The 20,163-nt window shown below is 51.9% G+C and overlaps 8 protein-coding genes across 8 annotated transcripts, besides 1 other annotated feature; 4 read left to right on the forward strand and 4 right to left on the reverse strand.

Annotated features, from left to right (window-relative positions):
* Positions 1 to 552: 552 nt before the first annotated feature.
* LPMP_330610 (hypothetical protein) lies at positions 553 to 1,689 on the reverse strand (the record flags this gene model as incomplete). The annotated part of the gene is made up of 1 exon (XM_010703852.1): positions 553 to 1,689. One exon carries the CDS (start codon positions 1,687 to 1,689, stop codon positions 553 to 555), a length of 1,137 nt encoding a protein of 378 aa, XP_010702154.1.
* A 927-nt stretch (positions 1,690 to 2,616) lies between these two features.
* Positions 2,617 to 4,647, reverse strand: LPMP_330620 (hypothetical protein; the record flags this gene model as incomplete). Its single annotated transcript, XM_010703853.1, has 1 exon — positions 2,617 to 4,647. One exon carries the CDS (start codon positions 4,645 to 4,647, stop codon positions 2,617 to 2,619), a length of 2,031 nt encoding a protein of 676 aa, XP_010702155.1.
* Positions 4,648 to 6,000: 1,353 nt separating this feature from the next.
* Positions 6,001 to 8,628, reverse strand: LPMP_330630 (hypothetical protein; the record flags this gene model as incomplete). Its single annotated transcript, XM_010703854.1, has 1 exon — positions 6,001 to 8,628. One exon carries the CDS (start codon positions 8,626 to 8,628, stop codon positions 6,001 to 6,003), a length of 2,628 nt encoding a protein of 875 aa, XP_010702156.1.
* Positions 8,629 to 9,118: 490 nt separating this feature from the next.
* LPMP_330640 (hypothetical protein) lies at positions 9,119 to 9,691 on the reverse strand (the record flags this gene model as incomplete). Its single annotated transcript, XM_010703855.1, has 1 exon — positions 9,119 to 9,691. The coding sequence occupies one exon, from the start codon at positions 9,689 to 9,691 to the stop codon at positions 9,119 to 9,121; it is 573 nt and encodes a 190-aa protein (XP_010702157.1).
* Positions 9,692 to 10,385: 694 nt separating this feature from the next.
* Positions 10,386 to 10,761: a repeat region.
* Positions 10,762 to 12,514: 1,753 nt separating this feature from the next.
* Positions 12,515 to 13,819, forward strand: LPMP_330650 (hypothetical protein; the record flags this gene model as incomplete). Its single annotated transcript, XM_010703856.1, has 1 exon — positions 12,515 to 13,819. The coding sequence occupies one exon, from the start codon at positions 12,515 to 12,517 to the stop codon at positions 13,817 to 13,819; it is 1,305 nt and encodes a 434-aa protein (XP_010702158.1).
* A 409-nt stretch (positions 13,820 to 14,228) lies between these two features.
* On the forward strand, positions 14,229 to 14,609 carry LPMP_330660 (hypothetical protein; the record flags this gene model as incomplete). Its single annotated transcript, XM_010703857.1, has 1 exon — positions 14,229 to 14,609. One exon carries the CDS (start codon positions 14,229 to 14,231, stop codon positions 14,607 to 14,609), a length of 381 nt encoding a protein of 126 aa, XP_010702159.1.
* Positions 14,610 to 15,595: 986 nt separating this feature from the next.
* LPMP_330670 (hypothetical protein) lies at positions 15,596 to 16,504 on the forward strand (the record flags this gene model as incomplete). Its single annotated transcript, XM_010703858.1, has 1 exon — positions 15,596 to 16,504. One exon carries the CDS (start codon positions 15,596 to 15,598, stop codon positions 16,502 to 16,504), a length of 909 nt encoding a protein of 302 aa, XP_010702160.1.
* A 1,030-nt stretch (positions 16,505 to 17,534) lies between these two features.
* On the forward strand, positions 17,535 to 18,968 carry LPMP_330680 (hypothetical protein; the record flags this gene model as incomplete). The annotated part of the gene is made up of 1 exon (XM_010703859.1): positions 17,535 to 18,968. One exon carries the CDS (start codon positions 17,535 to 17,537, stop codon positions 18,966 to 18,968), a length of 1,434 nt encoding a protein of 477 aa, XP_010702161.1.
* Positions 18,969 to 20,163: the final 1,195 nt, after the last annotated feature.

Here is a 20,163-nt window from a genome sequence, read left to right on the forward strand (position 1 = left end):
CTGAAGGAGAACCGCAGCGGAGGCACAACAGGGACGTGCGTAATGTGGATGAAATAGCAAACCGATGGCATGCAGAAGAAGCCGCAGAGGGCAGAGCGTATGAAAAGCACAACCAACACATCCATATTTTACTCACACACGGTGCAACACCGTGTGGGATACGCATTGTCACTAACACGATCGAAGCTTTCTGCTACGTTACAATGTGGTTTGTCCTCTTCAGAGTATCCTCCTCCACTCTCTCCCTCCCCCACCCCCATCTTCCAGTAATAGTGTCACCCTGGGCTTTTCTGCTTTGTAAAACTTTCTGAGCGGCTTCTGCTCGGTCTGGTTTTTCCTTCTCCAGTAGGCATCGAGGCAGGCGGCGGTGGCGCAACGCACTACAAGCGCTGAATGGCCGTTTTGAGAGTACGAAAGCGACACGGAGCATTCAAAGGTTAGCCGACAACTATCATCTACACACCTCGGGTAAGGGGGGGCGACACTGCTCTTCGTAGCTCCCGTTTTACCTCAGTGAATAAGGAAGTGGGTGTCCGGCAGGACGGCACCACCTCAGCTTTCCTTTCTGCCGTTGATGAGCTGTGCAAGTTCAAGCACCAGTTGGTCGTCCATACGTTCATCTTCGACCTTGCGGAACTGCTGCTGCAGCTTCGCCGCCTCGTGTTCATGCAGCTGCCGCTGGATGCGATCCACATACATGCGAGATGCCACGGAGCGGGAGCCGGACATGACATAGCCCAGTTTCTCTGCAGCCGCGATCTCCTCAGCAGTTTGCCCCACCTCGCCACGACGTGGGGCTCGCTTAAACTGGCTGAGAAACTCCGCGCGAGTCATCTGCGACGGGTGCTTGGCAGCAACCGTATCGGCACTGCCGGCAACGCCTGTCACAGCGTCGGCATCGCGCCCACCGCTCTCGTCTGCGTCCGCTGACGCTCGCGGACCCTTGTGCCCTGGAAGCTGAATTGTGAACTCATCATCACTGTCGCCGTTGTCATTGCGGATCTGGTGGCCACGCGACAGCTGCGAGTTGTTCGCCAGAGGAGACTCATCAGCGAATTGAACCCGTTTACGACTCACGCCAGGCTGGCCTCGGGTCTCGTCCGGTTGGGTCCGCCTTGTGGGCACGGTCGCGGCTACCACCGGAGCATGCTTGACGAGATCGCGATGCTGGGCCTTGGCCTTGGCCACTATCTTTGCGAGGGCGCTCTTCGCCACTGCAGGGGTGTGTCCAGTGGGGCCAGTCCCTTCACTGCGGTTAGTCTTCCGTGGCGGCTCACCGGACACCTCGGCGGGATCTGCCACGGCAGGAGAAAGCGAAGCTAACATAAGCCCGGAACTCGTCGCTAGCGCCTCGGCATCGGTCACTGGGGCCAGAGTAGGGCCGTCAGCACCTTCCGGGGCGCTGTCAGTAGTGGAAGCTGATCGATAGGGGTATCCGGTGGCGTGGAGAACAGCAGAAATGTACTCGCGAATTTCATTGGCCCGTTGCAGCGAGACTGCCTCAGTCTGACTGGGAGTTAGAGAGCTTTGTTCACTGCTCTCCTCCGTCGACGACGCAGTGTCATTGCGGGGCCGGCGTCGACGCTGCTCACGGCGGCGGCGCAGCTGAATAAAATTAGACTGCCACAACCAAAATCCCTGCATGCTATACGTGTTCTCTTCGAGGCTACAGCACATCAGCTGTTCCATCTCATCCCCAGACGGAAAATCTGCAGGTGAGGTGGCCGCCGTGGCCAGAGCCCAAATACTACTGCTCATTGAGTACTGTCACGAGAAAGAGAGAAGGGGGGAGGCTTTTAAAGCAGCGCAAAGCCGGCCATGCAGTGATGACCCGCACGCACACACGCAAAGAGAGCGGAGAGGAAGAAAAAAAAACTCGCGTGAGGGAGGAGTACAGTTGAGAAAGCGGAAGCAATAGAGGTGCGCATGTGTGCGTTTACAGGAAAGAAGAGTTGCGAAGGAGGGGGCAAAAGAGAAGCTGAGATGCAGAGAGTGAGGTGGAGAGGGACATCGTCGCCCAATAGTGAAAGACAGCTCACACGTAAAAGAACAGACCTACTCGACACGATACGCCAGCGCTGCAGCGCTACGGTGAGCTCGCAGCCTAGCTATGCACACCAGCAACGGCTACTTTACCCCGCCGCTATACTGTCGCCACAGAAGATGATGAAAAGGACACGAAAGGTGCACGCAAAAGTCGCGCTTAGATAGCGATAGATGAACTGTGCTCTCAGTGATTTTTTCTTCGTCCAGACATGCGCCCTTGAACTGCACAGTGCAAGTGACACATGTAATACACACTAATGCAGTAGACGGCGGCACGTTGCCAGCCGTTGCCAGACACAGAAAGGTGGCGCAACCGCATCGGCAGTAGCAGCCCCCATCATCGACCACGACAGCGGCGAAGGGAGCAAGGGAGCAGCGAGTGGCAGAAGCAAAGATCCCGGGGGAGTATGGCGACCATCTGCGTCAAAAGATGCCCAGTGCCGCTACCAAAGGGCAAAAAAAAAACGAAAGAAAACGTGGGGCCGGTAAGGCAGGAAGGTGACGGAAAGCGAACAGTGTGCACTCGTACAAGCACATAAACCCTTCTGTCGGAACCCAAGAGACTACCCTCTAATGCTCCTCAAGGCTCCCATCCTTCTCGCTCTGCACCTCGCTCACCGTACCTGGGCTGTTCACTGGCGCCCCTTCAGCTACTGATGTTGCTGCCACGCCTACTAACAAGGCACGTCGCAGTGTTTCGGACACGCGCAAGCTCTCAATAAACTCCAGCACCTCTTCCTGTGACAAGCGCACCACGCTCTTCGTGTTGATGGGTAGCGACGCCATCGAAACCTCGTCCGAGGTTGCTGCCGGAGCGGTGCTGCGCTTCAGCTCTGTTGCCACCCCTGTGCTCTTCATCTTTTGGGGTGGCTCGAGCGGCCTGGCGGTGGCTTGGTTGTCTGCTGGAGCGGAAGCCGCCGTAGAGTCGCGGCTGCGCTTCGCGCCGGCGACGCACGTCTTTCCGTGCGGTGCACTGTCCTCTGCAGTGTCGTCACCCGTCGCGACCTCATAGTCAGCGCCATGGGTTGCGGAGGAAGTGAAGTGCCGCTGGTCGGCAGAGGCCGCACTCACCACAGTGGTCATCAATGACGGATTCACGAGAGAACCACTCACAACCGTCGGCAAGGGACGCGTAGCTGATAGATCCCTGACAGGCCGCATCTTCTTCTTCCGTATGGTGATGTGGCCGTTCTCGAGAACTAGGTCGTCGTCGTCGTTGACCCACGTGCGAGTAGTGCTGGCAGTACCGGGCGGATGAGTCGCCGGTGCGACCTCAGAAGTGGGCCTATTCATGTCAGGGGCGACCGCGCGGCTCTCTGGTCTCGTCTCATCGTTGACCGTATCAAACCTTTTCATGCTCTTTGATGCCTTCTCCTTTGCCTTGCCATTGTCTGTGCTTCTGCGAGGCTCGCTGCTGCTACGACTGCTCCACCCAGTAGAGGTGCTCCAGCCGTCGTCATTGTCGACCCGACTACCAGGTGCCCCTCGGTCGGTGGATGGTGGGAGACCGTCGCGAGAAACATGCCCGGTGGTTACGGTGGCTGGCCCTGCCGCAGCAGACAGTGGTGCGGAAGCCTGATCATAGTTTAGACCTCCCGGCCGACAGCGGGCCTCTACTTCAACCCTGCTGAACACTCGGAGCGGAGGTAGCTCGGCGCACAAGGAGTCCAGCAACTCCTCCTTCTCATTCGCAGAGAAGCTGTACGCAACACAGCCCCCGTCAAACACTCGGTGACCCGGAGGGCCGCGGACCTCAATTGGCAGTAGCGACGGAGGTGGAGTAGTATCTAGCACGAGCGACTGCAGCTTTGCCGATGCCACTGAGGGCGACGGTTGAACAAGATGTAGGCGGTGTGAGGTAGTTGAAGTGCCACCGTGAATAGAACTCGGAGAGGATGCGGTCTTCACCAGAGGGGGTGCGCGCGGCACAGAAGGTGGTCTCAAAATGGAGCGTAGAGTGCCTTGAAATAAGTCGGGTGCACCACGCCTGCTCGCACTCTGGACAGGAGCCCCACCACTCTCCGATGAGACCCCAGCGTCAGCCCCGGGAAGAACATGACGTAGCGCCGCGGCGGCGTCCGGGAAGGAACCGCAAATGCAAGGCTCCGAGAACTCCGCGGCAAACCCCACCTCCTCCAGCTCAGCCGCTGCTATTTGAGGCTCGGTGTGGGGAAGCGAGCGACAAGCCTTCACATTGGCCGTCGATGGCTCATCGTCGTTCGATGACTCCGCCCTCCACGCGCACCGGCGCACCGCTAACGCGGTGGTACACATATACCGTGCATCCTCATATGTTATGGATGTCAATGACACCCCATCGGATGGCACCCCAGGTGTCGCTGTGGTGAGAGATACTGAGCTATTATACGACTCCACCAGCGGTCGTTGCGCAAACAGTGGTGCGGCCATTACACGTCCCGCAACGTCCGGCAGCTGGCTCGCGAGTCGCAGAAGACTTTCCATATCCGCCGCACCATCCGTGGATAGTCCGCCGCTAGAAGCGGCGCCGCCCGTGTTGCGAGACGCCGAGGTCGCCTCCATAATTTGGAGAATGCGCGGGGCCGTCCACGGTGTCAAGACATCACTAACTCTATTGAGCATTATTGGCACGGAGGAAGAGACACACACGGCCGCTACTTCAAAGGAGTGCGCCGCGGACTGTCCTTCTTTGCCCTCTGGAGGTGGTAGCGGGGAGGAGAAGCCCCAGAGGCTTTGAAGTGAAGAAAAAGAAGAGCGGTAGTCTAATGGTAACAATCGGACACTGTAGGGGGAGCAACGTGACGCAGTGCCGTCATCTGCTCGTCGATCAGCGCAAGTACTGAGGGACCAATCCTGATGTTTTGTCTTGCTTGAACGCCAGAGGTCGTGCTATCCCCTGCTTGTACTGTGCTTCCCCCTTCTTATGGGTGCTGCAGAGAGGCCGGTCAGGAGAAACGCGTAACGCTGTAGGGAAGAGATGGCTAAGCCAGACGAGCCAGTGGGTATCAAATCATCTACGACGTCGAGAAGTAGCCCGTCTTTATTTTCCGCTTGAGTGAGGGGAGTGGACTCTGTGGAACATGTAAAGGAATTGCGAAATACAACGGAGAGAAACAGCTGGCGTGAGCATGAAGAATGCACATGGTGCCTCGAAACCCTTTCGAGCATGTGAACCAGCCCTCCACCCCTCTTCTTGTCAACACACGTACACGCTCTTGCGCATATGAATGGCTCCACAAAAAGCAGATGCCGCACCAGAAACCCATGTAAGCTGGACTCAAGTGGAAAGATGCGAGCGCTACGTAGAGAGCGCGGCACGCTGACGCCATGCATGGAGAACAGGGAAAGGGGGTTCAGAGCTCTGTACCCTTCAGTCTCCGCACTTGTGGGAAGTAGCCGCGAACACATCGACAGGAGTATTTTCACCTCCCACTGTGTTGGATTGTTTCCTCCGTGCTCTTACAACTCTATCCCCGATAAGCTTTCGATTTGCATTCGTTTTCTGCTCGTTTCACCTGCATGAGGAAAAGAGAAAATAGGTGAACGCATGTGCTCAGAGAGCAAACAAAAAGGTCATGAACATCGTTTCCCCCATACAAAGGGGGGGGGGTAGAAGCGTTGCTATACATGTATGCTCTAGCAAGGGAGTATTTTTTTAAAAAGCACGGAGGGCGAAGGTCTGCGTAGGTTGTGAGAAGCACGAAAAAGGACATATGAAGGCAGAACAGTGCAAAACAAGAAAAGCATCAGCGGGATAAAGGCTGAGTGAGCGGCAGCTAGGAGAGCAACATCTCCTGGGTGCTTGTGTTCGCATGTGGGGTGCGAAGCATGCGATCAGCAGGTTACTCTAATCGCTGCCTGAGCAACACAAATAGCTGTAGTACACAATCCCACTGCGTGGTGGCTTGAACGCCGCCCTCGCAACTGCCCCATATCACCTCCTGTGTAACCTCACATCGTAGATGCGTGGCTCTGTCAGATGCTTGTCATCAAGTCCTGCAAGGACGGAGCAAGGTCTGGGAACTGCGCCGACAACTCCTCTATGACATTTGCCACCGCCAGGCGGCCCTCATCCAGCCGCGCTGCCTCCGTCGCGGACTCCTCGGGGTAGCACAAGAGCCGGTACGTGCCTGCCTCACCATCCCGCAACCGTTGGAGGTTGTTCTGCCGCAGTCGCTTCTCGTCTTCAGCGCGCGTTCGCTCTTTCTTAGCCGCAGCGATTTGACCCTGCAAATCCTCAATCTGAGCGTCTAGGTTCTGTATTTCGTGCTGGGTACGGTCCACATCCGCTGCGATGCGATCCATCTCTGCCATGCTCTCCTTGATTAGTTTCTCTTTCGTGCGCGACTCCTGCCGCTTCGCATTCAGTTCCTTGAATAGGCGAGTGTTCTCCTTTTCCACAGCGACCCTAGTTGCGCCGTTCTTGTTCTTCTGAGACGCTATCTGAATTGCCTTGCCTTTCGTCCGAATGGCATCGCGATGGTCGATCATCTTTCGCATCTCCTCGATGAGGAATTTCTGCTCGCGCTGCAGCTGCGACATACGCTGCTCCATGAATGTGATCTCCTTCTTCATCTTTTCCATCTCGGCACACCCGATTGTGGGGTCCAGCGCCATCTCTGTTTCCCGAGCAACCTGCAGCTTCCGCTCCCAGAACATGATGTCCCGCTCGCAGGAGAGGATCTGCTCGACAATGTCCGACTTGCTCTGACGGGTTTCATCTACCTTCTTCTCGAGCTGAATGGCTTCACGCTTCCTCTCCTCAAGTCGTCGAACCAGATCGTTTTCAAGAAAGAACACGTCATCAGAGGCGTTTCGCTGTGCGCCATTACTGTGGCTGAGCAGCGTGTTTACCTGCTTCATTTCTAGATGCATTGCGTTTGACTTGTTCTGCAAGTTCGCAACCTGCTGCTTTCCTTCGCTGATGTTGGCAAGAAGGCGGTCCTTTTTCTGGGCCAGAATGGTCGCCTTCGTCTGTGCATCGAGGATGGCTTCGTTGATGTCATTCATGGTGTTCTTGTAGTTAACCAACTCGGTTTGCAACCGAATCCACTCCTGTTGTAGTGCCTCGTTCTCGCTAGATTTAGAGGCAATGGCCTTGGAAAGACTGTTGATTGTCGCCTCGAGGGGTCCGACATGATCGCCCTGCATATCGTTGTGCGCTGCTAGAATCCGCTCGTATTGATGATTGAGCTGGTCAAGCTGGTTTTGCTTGCGATCGATCTCATCGTTTCGGCGGCGAATGTCGACCTGCATCTTCTCTACCATCGCACTACGCGACTGCAGTTCCTTCTCAAGGTCAGCAAGAGAGGTTGCAAGCGTTTCGTTGTACGCTTTCGACTGCAGTGTATCCACGCGAATTCGCGCCAGTTCGTTCTCCATCTGAGTTACCTGTTGCTCCTTTGCGCGGATAGAGTCCTTGATCGTTCGAATCTCCAGCAGCGCTCCTTGGCTCTCCTGCTTCAAGGTGCACTCCTTGCTCAGATGCACCAACACCTCATTCTCCATTTCAACGATGGCCTTGGCGTGCTTTGCAATCTGCTTTTCCACCTCTGATAGCTCAGCTACCTTGTCTTTCATTTTCTGCTCCTGAGCCTTGCGCTCTTGGATTGTATTTGCAATGCTCTTTTCCAAGAGTGCATATGCTTTAGTGGCTTCCTCCTTCTTCGTCAGCAGCCCATCCATCTGCGTTTCCAATATGATGATTTCATTGTCAATGCGAGACATGAACGCAGTGAGTTTCGCATTTTCTGCCTGTTTCGTGCGAATGTCACGGCGGTAGCCAGTGATCTCGTTCTCGAGTACAAGGAGTTCATTTTTCTGTTGTTGCAGCGCCTCTTCGGTCTTCCGCACTGCATCCTGCCGTCGCTGCATGCCGATAAGAGAGCTTCGCCACTGCTGAACGAGCTGCTTCTTCTCGATAACAATGGCCTCCATTTCCGATGTTGCATCGGCCAATGTTTCGCGAGCGCGCTTTGTTTCCTCACGCTGGCTGTCTATCTGTTCATCTAGCGTTGCACTCTCGTTCTCGAGTGCCTTGATGCGCTCCTGCATGGAGAGGATGAGTGAATCTTGTCGTAGCTTTGCCTTCTCCAGGTTGGTGATATCGTCCTCCGTCTTGTGAGCCGCGCGACGCTCAAGCTCCACCTCATCCTTCAATTCTCGATTGAACCGCTCCACCTTCATCAGCGTCTCCGTCAGCTTCGTCAGCTCGTTGTGGTGGCGGGTATACTGTTTTTGCAGGTCGTCAACCTTCTTCTGAGCGCCCTCTGCCGCAGCAGAGAGCTCCTCACGGGCACGCAGCCTATCATCGTGTTGCTGCTGAATTGCTGCGTGCTTCTCGTGGTACCCCTCCAGGGTCTTTTGCAGTGTTGCCAGATGCTGTTGGGCATTGTAGAGGTCCACACCACAGCTTTCGCGCTCTTTTTCGACACCTGACAGTTCATTCTTCGTCTCATGGATCTGTTGCGATAGCTCCTGCAAGTGTTTCCGCAGCTGCTCTTCGATACGGCGCTGCACTGGTGCGAGAATATCCGATTCAGGGTCCATCTCAGAAACGTCGCTGTCGCTTTCATAAGCGACACTCTCATTTGGAGACGGCATTTTATCGATTACTTTCCTCCTTTTCTTTGGTAGTTCTATGAAAAACCACAACCGTCACCAAGCTGATGTTCTAAAGCTTCGACAACCAAAGCGATAAGTTTGAAAGGCTGATGGAGAAAAATAAGCAATACTACTGCAAAAAAGCATTTGGGGGAAAAGGAAAACTAGGCAGGTGTGCATATAGATTCCATATCGCATTTTTGACCACGATGCGAGGAGTTTGGTACTTGCAAAGGTGCTCGACAATAGTGTTTTTTAAAACAGACTAAATAGCTCTTCAGATAGCCGAGAAGCACGAGTGCTCTCAACTGCCAAGCAGCATGATTGACAATCAGAGTGAAGTACAGCAGTTTTCACTATTTTCCACACTTAGGTCCCTATGCAGGAAAAAGGAAGACTGACTAGCGTCTTTGTTGTTGCTTTGTCTTTTGTATCCGCTTTCCTCTCCACACACCACCAAGAGAAACTGGAGGTACTCATGTGAAAATACCTATTTGCGTGCTGCACCGCTTTTCTCAGCAAGTCGTTTTTCTTCTTTCACAGCCCATTCCGGCATCTGATTGATTTCATTATAGTTAGGAACAGGGGCCTGATCGATGCCGTTCTGATGAGGGCGGTACTTCTCTGGTAACTCCGGCACTATGCGATAGCTATAGTCTTTCGTTTTGAATTGTTTATAATATAGCCATTCCTCCTTCGTATCAAAGCGCTCAGGGGGGTTACCGTTTTGAAAAGCCAGAACTGCAGCACGGATAGCACGGCGCGTAAGAAGTGGAACACCGCGTGTGCGGAGCTCGCGTTTGCTACACGTCATCAAGTCATTCCAATCTTTGAATGTTGCTTTGAAATCGCTTGTTGGGGCTAAACGATGGACATCAACCTTTTCCAAAAACACCTCATGGTTTGGCACATACGACGTTGGTGGCCGAATCACAACGGGCAGTACTTCGGAGCGCATTGATGTTTCTATAGGGGCGAGCTTGCGCGGGTCAGGCATGTATGTGTACTTGTACGCTTTGTGTGGACCAGTAGTCTGGTCCAGAACTCTAGTTGTGTAGCGCATCGTGACGCCTGAGAGTGGAATGTAAAGAAAATCCAGCTACCTGAGTAGCTCGTGCTATGAACAGATAAGACATTATAAAGCCACAAGTAAAACAGAAGAAAAAATAAGCAAGAATATATATAACCATAGGGATTAGTTCAAGAAGTCAATCACATGCAGCGAAATGTCATAAGTAAGAGCTGCTTTACAAAGCAGCAACGCAAAAAAAAGGCACATAAATGGTGCTGATTCATATGTCAGCGTATCGCATGATCCAAAAGAGCACATACACCTGTACTCTGTGACCATGTGAAATTCCACACACAAGTTACACAACAGTGATTGCTAAATGTTCTGCAGCTATAGATTCATTCTGTCCTGGCGAGTAGCGATGTCAGATCCTGAAGCGGAACTCAATCTGAGATTAATCCTCGTTGACATACGCGCAGCAAGAACCTTAAGGCTTGGCCCGGTGTACCAAATACAATACGCTATGCTTGTGTGTTTCCTCTTCTATAAAAGACAGTTTCCACAGTTGTCAAGATACATATACAGCGAAATAGGGCTTCTAATGTCGATGCAAACCATTTACAATCAACGGCTTAACACTCATCTACATATGCGCACCACAGACTACACATAACTCTTCACTCTAGCACTTCTCTGTGCACTGCATTATACATCATTTTTAGATCAAAGAATCACTTCCTTTAAAAACACTTCTATCTACTGCTGTACAACTTAAGTTCAGATCCGCTCTACACCGGGCCTGTCGCAGGCCCATTGCGTCGCGCGAAGCTGGGCGAGACACGCGCCACAGCAATGCGCCAGCCCAGCCACCCCGACACGGCCCCTGCCCCACTCCACACCCACCCCACGCCCCCACATCGCGCCGGCACCCCGCCCACCATACGGGTGGCGCAAACACGCTACTGGCCGCAGGCCGCTCCGATGCAGCGCCGTCCAGGACCCGGCCGCCGACATCAGCAGCGAAACACCGCCCTGACATCCCTGCGTCGTGGGCGCTGGACCCCCTGTCACCACCAGAAGCGGTGCGGCATTGGGCAGGGAGAGGGGGGTTGCCGGGCTTCTTTAGATAGTGGGTGCGGGCCTTGATACCGACCTGAGAAGCTCCTTCTTGTCACGGACCATTAACCGATCTAGAAGGTTGCAAAGAAACAAGTGTAAGAGGGACAGCTTGAGGACATCTTAGTGGTATCATGTGCAAGTATTTTAACATCAATCTAGAAAGCATCGTGTCGTATCCTTATTGCCAGAAAAACAGTAATCCACAGATCTAAGAGTCACAAAGACATTCACATGTATGCTATGGTATTGGAGGACAGTGAGGTGTAAAGTGGTGTTCAAAGTGTTCGGGAATTTCGAAGCTGCTTCAAAGTTGAAGTAACTCCGCATTCAAAATTGCGTGATATTCACTGGCAAACGCATTCTCGTGCAAGCAGGAAGTCGAACTCAAGAGGCGCTGAGTTGAATTTGGAGAGAAAAGTATTGAGGAGATGTAGCTCTAATTACCGTCACAGTATTAATGCATTTCAGAAATACAGAACTTCGGTCGCAGGTAGCTGAGGGTAACATAGATATTGCATGGTACCTCTAAAAGGAAAAAAAACTAGGTGCTCCGTGCCAGAAAACAGGAAACGCTGAAACTCTTCATTTAGTAAGGCGATGGCAAGTGTGAATGAAAGATCAGAGAAATCTGTGACGTGGCAACAAAGTCCGAGCACTTCATTTCCTCACGTACCACACTACCCTGAGTGAAGCAGTGGAAGTCGTCTGCTGATCTATTTGCCCCGTGCGAAGTGATCTTTTGCAAGTCCACAGGTAATGTCATTCACCGAGATGCACCTGCACTCGAGGGTTTACTGCAGTCGCTCAGCTTTCCTGACTTCACCACGGCTGGCAGGGCTAGGCGACATCGTCATGGAAGGCGAAGAACACATCATAGTGCGCATGTCATTCACTTCAACTGCCCGCGCAAGCGCAAATTCTGTCTTCAGCACCGGGACCGAGCAGCGCGTAATCATTGGCAATTTTTTTAGCTTACAATCGTATTCCTGTTGACTTTTCAAAATGAAAAGTGCCAAAGAGAAGCCACGTAATGTGCAGCCCTGCAAACAGTTCAATTTAAAAGGGAGCATGCAAGTGTGGTTCTCTCTCCCCCCCCCCTGCGGTATGCCTGACTCCAGCTGCGCGGAGAAAGGATGCGGCGACAACATGCACAAATCCTGGCGAAGGACCATGAGAGGGTAGGTTTCATACATTCCCCTCGCCCCCTTCCCCCGCTTAGCCGTTTTGAATGAATAACAAACTGGTGAGTGACGAAAGCGAGCCCGATTCCAGTTGCCGGATCCAGTGGATCAGAGAAAACTCTAAAATTCAAAGAGTATTCTCTCTTGCCAAGAGTGGCACAGGGTATAAAGCGAGAGAGAGACTGCTTGCCAGGCGAAACTTACTGTAGAATCCTATTCAGTCAGGACACCGTCATTTTTGTGATAATTTCACGGACGCTTTCGCCCCCACCTTTCGGATCGGCAGCACTCAAACCTGCTGAGAGGTACTGGTGTGCATTGCGCTCCGTGAACTATCTCCCTGAAGCCTTCACCATTTCTCCCTCGACCGTCATGGCAACATACACATACGCGCTGGCTAAAGCTGCACCGTGGTACCGTCATTACATGTGACATAATCTTCATAGCTCTGTTGCGCTGCTTTGAGCTTATTTCTATTAACATGTGCTCTTACTTCTTACTTTGGTCATGATGGATTGCGTACTCCAATAGTGGTGCATGAACTTAAAGAGTTGTTCTAGAGTGTGCAAGAGAGATGAAAGCGTCAAGTCACATGTTGCTTAGCACAACCGGTAGTTCTCTCGCATCATCATCGCATTTGCTAGCTACCACATGGGAAAATGCACTAAAACATTTCCGACGCGCCCTGCTCGAGTGTGGTTCTCCATTAGACATTGAGCACTCACAACGAATCGGGCTGCTTTTTTCAAAGAATGTCGGGGACACAAATGAACTAAAACGGTGGACATCAATTTTCGATGCTGAGAACGTGCCAGCAACAGCGCTCCTTCTCAAGGCACTGGTAAATCACAGCCAATGGCAGACAGCCGTGAAACTCCTTGACCTCAACAAGGACAGCGGAGTCGCATGTGAACTAAGTGAAGCTCTAGGTCAATGCCTTGTAGCCAGAGGACTTTGGCAGCAGACGCTGCAGCTAGCAGACTTTCTCCGCCAGTGTCGAGCTGACGTTGCGCCGAGAAACAACACTCTTGCACCGGGTTATACTTCACTACTGAGCAAAAGGGAAGACAACGATTCCCACCAAATGGCATCAAACCCAGCTTTTCTACCGAAAGAGGAAAAGCCAGCGTACTGTGGATTCGTTTCTGCAGTTGCTCGCGCATGTCCTTCAAAGCGGGAGTGGAAAGAAGCTGTTAGAATACTACACAACCTAGAGCAGCTTGTTGATCGTGAGACGAAGCAGAAGCTATACGAATACAGAATTGCTCGACTTGTACACGACGGTGAAGCGTACGGAGATGTAATTGAAACGAGTCACCGCGAACTGGGATTTCGCACATCACCTTCGCTGGTCCGCTCACTTCTTCACTGCGCCATAGCAACAAGCGACTACAGTCTTACAATGAGCTGTCTAGAGCTGCTGTGCTCGTTCGGTCCCGCTGCAATATCCGTAAAGCTTTTCGAATCGGCTTGTCGGCTGCTTGTGTCGTCTGACCAAACTTGGATGGACAAAGATCTTGCTCGGTTTGAATGCGTTGTGTGTGAGAAGGCCGCTCTAGTGAAAGAGAGGGATCTCCAAAAGCTGATATCTGCTTTTTGTGCCGACTACGATTTGAAAATACCTACTTTTATTTCCTCTCTGTCGGTGTTAGTATCATCTTCGAATGCAGTGGAGACTCCCTCATGGATGAACAGCATCACCAATCTCGACCGACTCGCGAGCACACTCCTTTCTCAGAACCGATGGGAAGAGGCGTTACAGGCAGCTACCTTAATCAGAAATGGTGCTGCGCAGAATGATAATGAGCGTGTTATAGTCAACATACTACGCGAAACTTGCTCATCGTGGGCGAAAACGCTGCAGTTTTTTACACCTTAGACAATCAGCATACAACATCTCTGAGTGTTCTTATATCGAGAAAGGTCAACTTTGTTCTTTAGTTAAGCAGAATTCACTGGCTGACCAGTGTACTATGAAAGCAAGGAACTGTGCTAGAATAAAATCGACAATTGAATAACAGGTAAGAGGGAGGCTATGGCTTTTTTTTAGCCATGATTTACACCCCTTGCTAACAATCACCTACAGCTCACATAGGCTTGGTGTTGAGGAGTTTTCTTCAGATGAGTATCTATCACTTTTGTCCTGCGCATGTTTGTCTTTCTTTGTTTCTGAGATGACACCCAGGTAACGATACGCATTCATTGCAATCACCTTTCTCCAGAATAGAAAACAAAACGCAGCATCCCCAAACGGCCCCACCGCGATTCGCAATTTTCTCGCTTTGGCAATGTCTCGCAATCTGATCGTCAACATGTTCTTCAACTCCCCCGAGATTCAAATACTCGGCCCAGTGCAAGAGAACACTATCGAGAGACTCAACAGCGTACTTCCTGCCTCGACAACGTCTACTCGGAGTATTCGCAACAGTCAGCCAAAGTTCGAGTACTTGTCGAATCCTGATCACTGGAGGATTAAACTGGACGGTCAATTCTGCGACTCCGAGGGTGTGTCGCGCTTGATGGTTCTTTTACTGGATGCACTCGAGGAGGAGGGTGGCTGGACGCTTGTTTCGTCAATGGCCTCCTCTCCTCATACTTGCGGTACGCTGCAGCAAGATACCGTGGAGAGCTACAAGTTTTTCTTCTCCAGGTACGAAGACGATGAGTGAGCACAGATGTGTTTAAACTGAGAGATACATTTCGTTTGCCATTTCTACCTCCGTGATAAAAAAGGAGGTACGATACAGCTCGTTAGTGTGTCTTCATTTCTTTTTTTTTTTTTGAAACTCTATATGAGTCAACAGAAAAAAAAAAAGGTTGAAATTATTATTATTATTTAATTTGAATTGTTCTCCATGTAGTCTCAGAGGCTTCTGTTCATGTATACTAGCTTTTTGGTGCTTCACACGAAGCCGACACAATACAACAGTGAAAAAAAAAAGACTATTGGGTAAGCTCTTCTTAGCTGGAGATCAGTGAGGACTTACACAGTGTTTGCTGTGCCTAGTTCGAACGCAATCGGTGTTTCTTTCTCCTTCGGTAGTAGGCGCGCTGAAATATGAAGAAAAAAGATCTGATGTGCAATCTTCTGTTGTTTATGGTTACCGCGTCTACGTTGTGCTGCAAAAATGTGTATCGTGATGCGATTGCTGCGACAATAATGCCAGAGCCTGGTAAATAATGTGTTTTGCTGTCTCAACTATACCTTTTTCATACATCATGCATATTTCTTTATTGGCTGGAGTGCTTTAGTTTGCTTAGTCCGATCGCTTGAATATCACTCTGAACCGAACTTTTTTTCTCTGTAACGATGTCCGAGGACGCAGCAGCATTAGCAAAGCAGCCCATGGAGGGAGCAACTGGGGCAACAAGTGCACTCGGAGTGGATGACAGTACCATGAGTGACATAATCGACAAGTTGCGAATGCTTAGTTACGAAAGCGCCTTTTGTCGAAGCTTCAAGCCGCCCTTTAGTCCCCTCAACCCTTACTACTTTTTAGGTCATTCGTCAATAGACAATCCAAATGCCCAGTTTTACTACTTTACCTCCTTATGTGTATGGCTCATGAAGCTGTGTGGACACCAGCTTGACGCTCCCGGACAATTTGATGACCCGAACGCCACCTCGACGACGATCCTAGCAGAGCTGCGCTCAATGAACATCGCAATCCCAAACATTGCACCAACCCGCTTGAAGCAGGGCAGCGGCGAGGCAGTTCTGGCTGTACTCTCTGCTCTTGTAAATGCAGCGATTTCTGGCGCTGGATACGATTTTCAGCCAATTGATTACAGCCAGGTGAGCAGATACGATGAACTAGCTGCTGTAGCAGACGCCGAGGACGAGCAGGGTGCGGACGAGATTGAGGATAACGTTGTGATCGACAGCGACGATGACGACGAAGTTTACGTGCGCGCTGTTAGTGGGAGTCGAAATGCCAAAAGCGATGCAGACCGTCCTCCAACGCCCAAAGTAGATGTAGAAGAGTGGAAGATGGAGGTGGAGCGTGTCGCCCCGCTGCTTCAGGTGCGCCAATCCTCCCTAGACGACTGGCGTTCGCGTATCGAGAGCGCCACTGTTTTATTCAAAGCTGTAGAGAACATGTACCCTGATGTCAAGCAGATGCTTGAGCGCCTTGCGAGTGACATGGATAAGTCACGAGACCGGATACAAAAACGAGAACAAACGCTAGCGCAGCAATTCTCTGATCAGGTGGAGGATTACCGCGTGAAACTGCGCGAACTCAACACCTCGCGTGATTCAGCTAACGTGGCTCAGCAAACCGTGCAGCAGATGTCAGTGGAGCTGAACCAGATCAGTGAGCTACTGGACCAGACGAAGCGTGATATTGCAGAGAGGCAGGCCAAGATATCGGATACGACTCCACTCATTCAGGTGAAGGAAGCGGTGGTCAAGGTGCAGGCTGAGATCAAACTCATGTCTTTGCGTATTGGCATTCTTCAAAATGGCGTATTGCAGCATGTTATGAAACAAACCAAGGCTCGGCGTGAGGGACAAACAATAGAAAGGGCAGATATGTACAATGGAGGGATCATGTTTTCCTGAAGATGCTTTTCAGTAGATGAGCTACTCAGGTACATGGTCACCTTATGCCCCTTCTAAACGTCTTGTTTTTGCCCCCGATTTTCAATACAGAGAAGGCAGCGGCAATCATGGGTGTCGTCTTCAAAGGCTGCCACTTGTGGCTACATGTATGAGCAATCCCAGTCAGGCTTTCCCTGTACTTTCTTGTCAAGTAAAACACTTTGCCTTTCAGCCTTTTCCTCGTTTCAGGCACGTGTGCTTGTGGGTGTGAGACTTTCTTCTGATGTACTCGTCCTGCTGTATGGATTAGTGCTACCCAAGAATGTTCATTACCTTGATGCAAAAATGCAAAACTGAAAGCGAACCTCTCCCCAAAATGATGGTAGCACATTCTGTGCGTCATGGGCAGACGAGCTAGCGAGGTGTTGCTGAGCTCATTCATTGTTGGAGAGAGGGCTTATGCGGCGGACGGTACCATTGGTCAACGTGTTTCTCTGAGGGCGTACTGCGCTTTCAAATACCTCAGTCGAGGGGAAGGATGCATTGAGAGGTGTCCGTCAGTGATGTGGATAAGGTTGAGCTGTCCAACCCGAAGCATGCTCAAGACGACCTCTGACTCTTCTTCCTTCTCTTGGCGTGGACACCCTCTTTTAGAGCCGCCCACATATGTTCCAGCGTTCACGGTGCAGCGGGTACGACAATACCGCTCTTCTCGAACTGCGCTACATCTCTTTTTTTATTATTATTCCCTTTCCTCTGGTGGGGTGAGGAGGTACGGCCTAAGCAAGGACATATCTTACTTTTTTCCTAGCCCCTTTTAGATTCGAAGTACATTTCCGTTTTTTCCCCTTTCCTACCACCCTGAGTGTCACCAACGTTATCGATGCCATCGTCAATTTTCTTTTTTTCTAGTTCACATTCATATCGGTATTGACCTGTGAGTTGCTGGATTCCCACCGAGACCCGCATTACACAGTTGCATCATAATGCGAGTGCTCTCAGAAGGCAGGTGACAACGCTGAAAGAGGTATTGGAAGCCGAGCTGGAATGCATGGATGCGGAGGTGCACCACCAGCTCAACGAGGCTAAGCTACTTTTCGTCACCCGCGAAGACTACTCTGTAGCCCGCATGAATCGTCGGAAGTTGGTCATACGGAGTCTCACTGGAGCATGCGAGGGAGCATTCCGCACGGAAGAGCTCCTGGGGGCTGAGGAAACAACCGACTTTGCCAGCGAACAGCTAATATGTGCTGCGGCTACCAGAGCCGTGGACACCTCAGCTAGTGAAGGTGCGGCGCCGCGGTCAATAGACACTGCCAAGGTAACGTATCCTTCCGTACTGTCCGCAGAGTGCTCAGCTACTAGGGACGCAGCGGGTGGCGATGTGTTCTCTGCTAGAGACGCAATACGGGATCTGCTTCCCCGTGTGGAGCAAGTGTTTGATTTCTACGCAGCGTCGCACGTAGCGGACGCCGAGCTGCTGTATCCAGCAATACACCTGCCTCAGTTCACCACGATGGTGCGCGACAGCGCTCTTGATCGCGGGCGTCGTCCTCTCCTTCCCGAGTTGCTGTGGATGACGGTTCTGCGCGATTTGCCTTTCGCTGGTAGACGCGAACGCACAGACCGGCGCCATGGTAGCACTTTGCTGCTTCCGCGTGTCTTCAACGACGACTCTCTTTTCCATCCGGTTGCCACGCGGAGAGACTTGTTTGTGCATGAACGGCTCCGATCAATCACGAAGACGGAGTTCCCACGTGCGCTTTACGTCGTTTTTCGTGTTGCTGTCCACAACGGACACGAAAGCGCCTCTGTACACAAGACCTTCTGCACTTATCTCTCGCAACATTTCTTGCCCGCCGTGGAGCACCGCATTCGACGTCGCAAAGCCTCTCGAGCCTTCCTGGTCAACGCCAAGGCTGCTCGCTTTGCCCCTAGTGCTCCATCTCCACCAGCAAAACCGCCTGACCCACTAGCCGCGTCAGACTTGCCGAAGGCAGCGGCAGGTGTCTGCCCCTCGCCCCCGACTCTTGCCGACATTGTAGCAACGTACAGCAATGATACAGAGGTGCAACGGGCTCTCCGCCAGTTCACGCCGCAGCTAAAACAGTGCTTTCGTCACGCGGTACGGTGCCTTCCTACGTGTCGTACCGAAGATGCCCGCATGAGCATTGACGCGTTTGTGGAGTGTGCTCGGCAGCGTCAGTTACTTCCGCTGATCTCACGAGAGCAGCTCAGGGACATCTTCGCCTTTTGTCTCACATTGGACGGCTACAGCGCTCGCGGTGCCGCGGAAAGTGGGGAACTTGTGACGAAGCAAGCAGCGACGCTGACCATTCGCGATAGCATCACATGCTTTTCCTTCACTGCGGCTGTATACTGCCTAGCGGAGGTCATTTATGGTGGCGCACCGCTGCTGCGTGAGCAGTACGCATCGCCCTATGCGCGAATCTCAAAGCTTCTGGTGAAGATGTTTATACTATGATGCCGTACAGCGTCAAAACAGACACCCACAGGAAGAGGTAGGCAAAAAAAGGGAAGGAGAGGCCCTTGAGTGGCTACTTTTGATAAGGCAGCTGCAAGGCGTGTACGCACGCTGTTTCGCCATCTGTACGACCCTGTGTTCTCATGCAGGGTCCTAGACGGCTGCAGAGACTGATTGCACATTACTGTAGATTCTGTTAGCAGTAATATACGCACGGGTAAGACACACCAACACACTCCCCCCTCCACACACCGGAGAAATGGCTGCGGGAATGGTGTAGGTAGCGCATACCTTCATACACCTTCTCCCATCCTCTTGTACACACCAAAAAGACTAACTGACATGCAGGAACAATATACCCTCGCCTTTTATACCCTGTGTACGTCTCAGGCACAACACCAAACTCAAACCAAAAATAGGGAAGCCACACAGTTCTTTAGTCGAAGGAAAGATCGTAGCGCTCGAGTGTGAATTGCCTTTGTTGTTGCTGTGCTATGCCTGATTCACAAAGAGAAAGCACGGACGAGTGGTAACTGCTCCGCTCCCTTGGCGTGCACCGTTGATACACAAACTCCGCGCCTCTCTGCGTCATCTTCCTTCTCTGTACCTCTCTTTTGCGCTTCACTGCTTGCTTCACGACGTTTCTTCACCAAGTCTGCCTTATGATCTGTCTCTTTCCATCGCCTTTTCCTCTCTTTGCACCACCATCCTCACGTGTATCGTCTGGCCCGTTTTCCTACGCTGCTACTCGCTGTGAAGTGGGACCAACAAGAAGGGGAGAAGACTGTGGGTCACTACAGCATTTCTGTGCCAAGTAATCCTTTTTTCTTTTTTTTGTTTTGTTCACGTGCGTCTCAACCGACTCGCCACGAATGCGATGTCCGTCTCAGCAAAGACTCAAAGCTCTGCGAAGAGCTTTAAAGATGGTCGCACCACCACGGGCGGATCTTCAAAGGGGAAATTTCAAAAACGCTCCAGCGTTGCGGACGCTGCTGCAGCCGCGCTACCAGAGTCAATCGCGTACTTGACTGGGAAGCAGCGCTCGGCAAACCGACGTGCCAAGTGCCAAAAAAAGTTTGAAGAACTCGCTCAAGTGATAGGCGCCATGAATTCGACCGTCTTGTGGGGGACAGAAGCTGCAGGGCGCTCGTCGAGCGCTGCTGTTGCTGCTGCTCTGGATGCCTCGCCGTCACCT

The sequence above is a fragment of the Leishmania panamensis genome (genome assembly GCF_000755165.1).
Source record: "Leishmania panamensis strain MHOM/PA/94/PSC-1 chromosome 33 sequence".
Lineage (NCBI taxonomy): Eukaryota > Euglenozoa > Kinetoplastea > Trypanosomatida > Trypanosomatidae > Leishmania > Leishmania panamensis.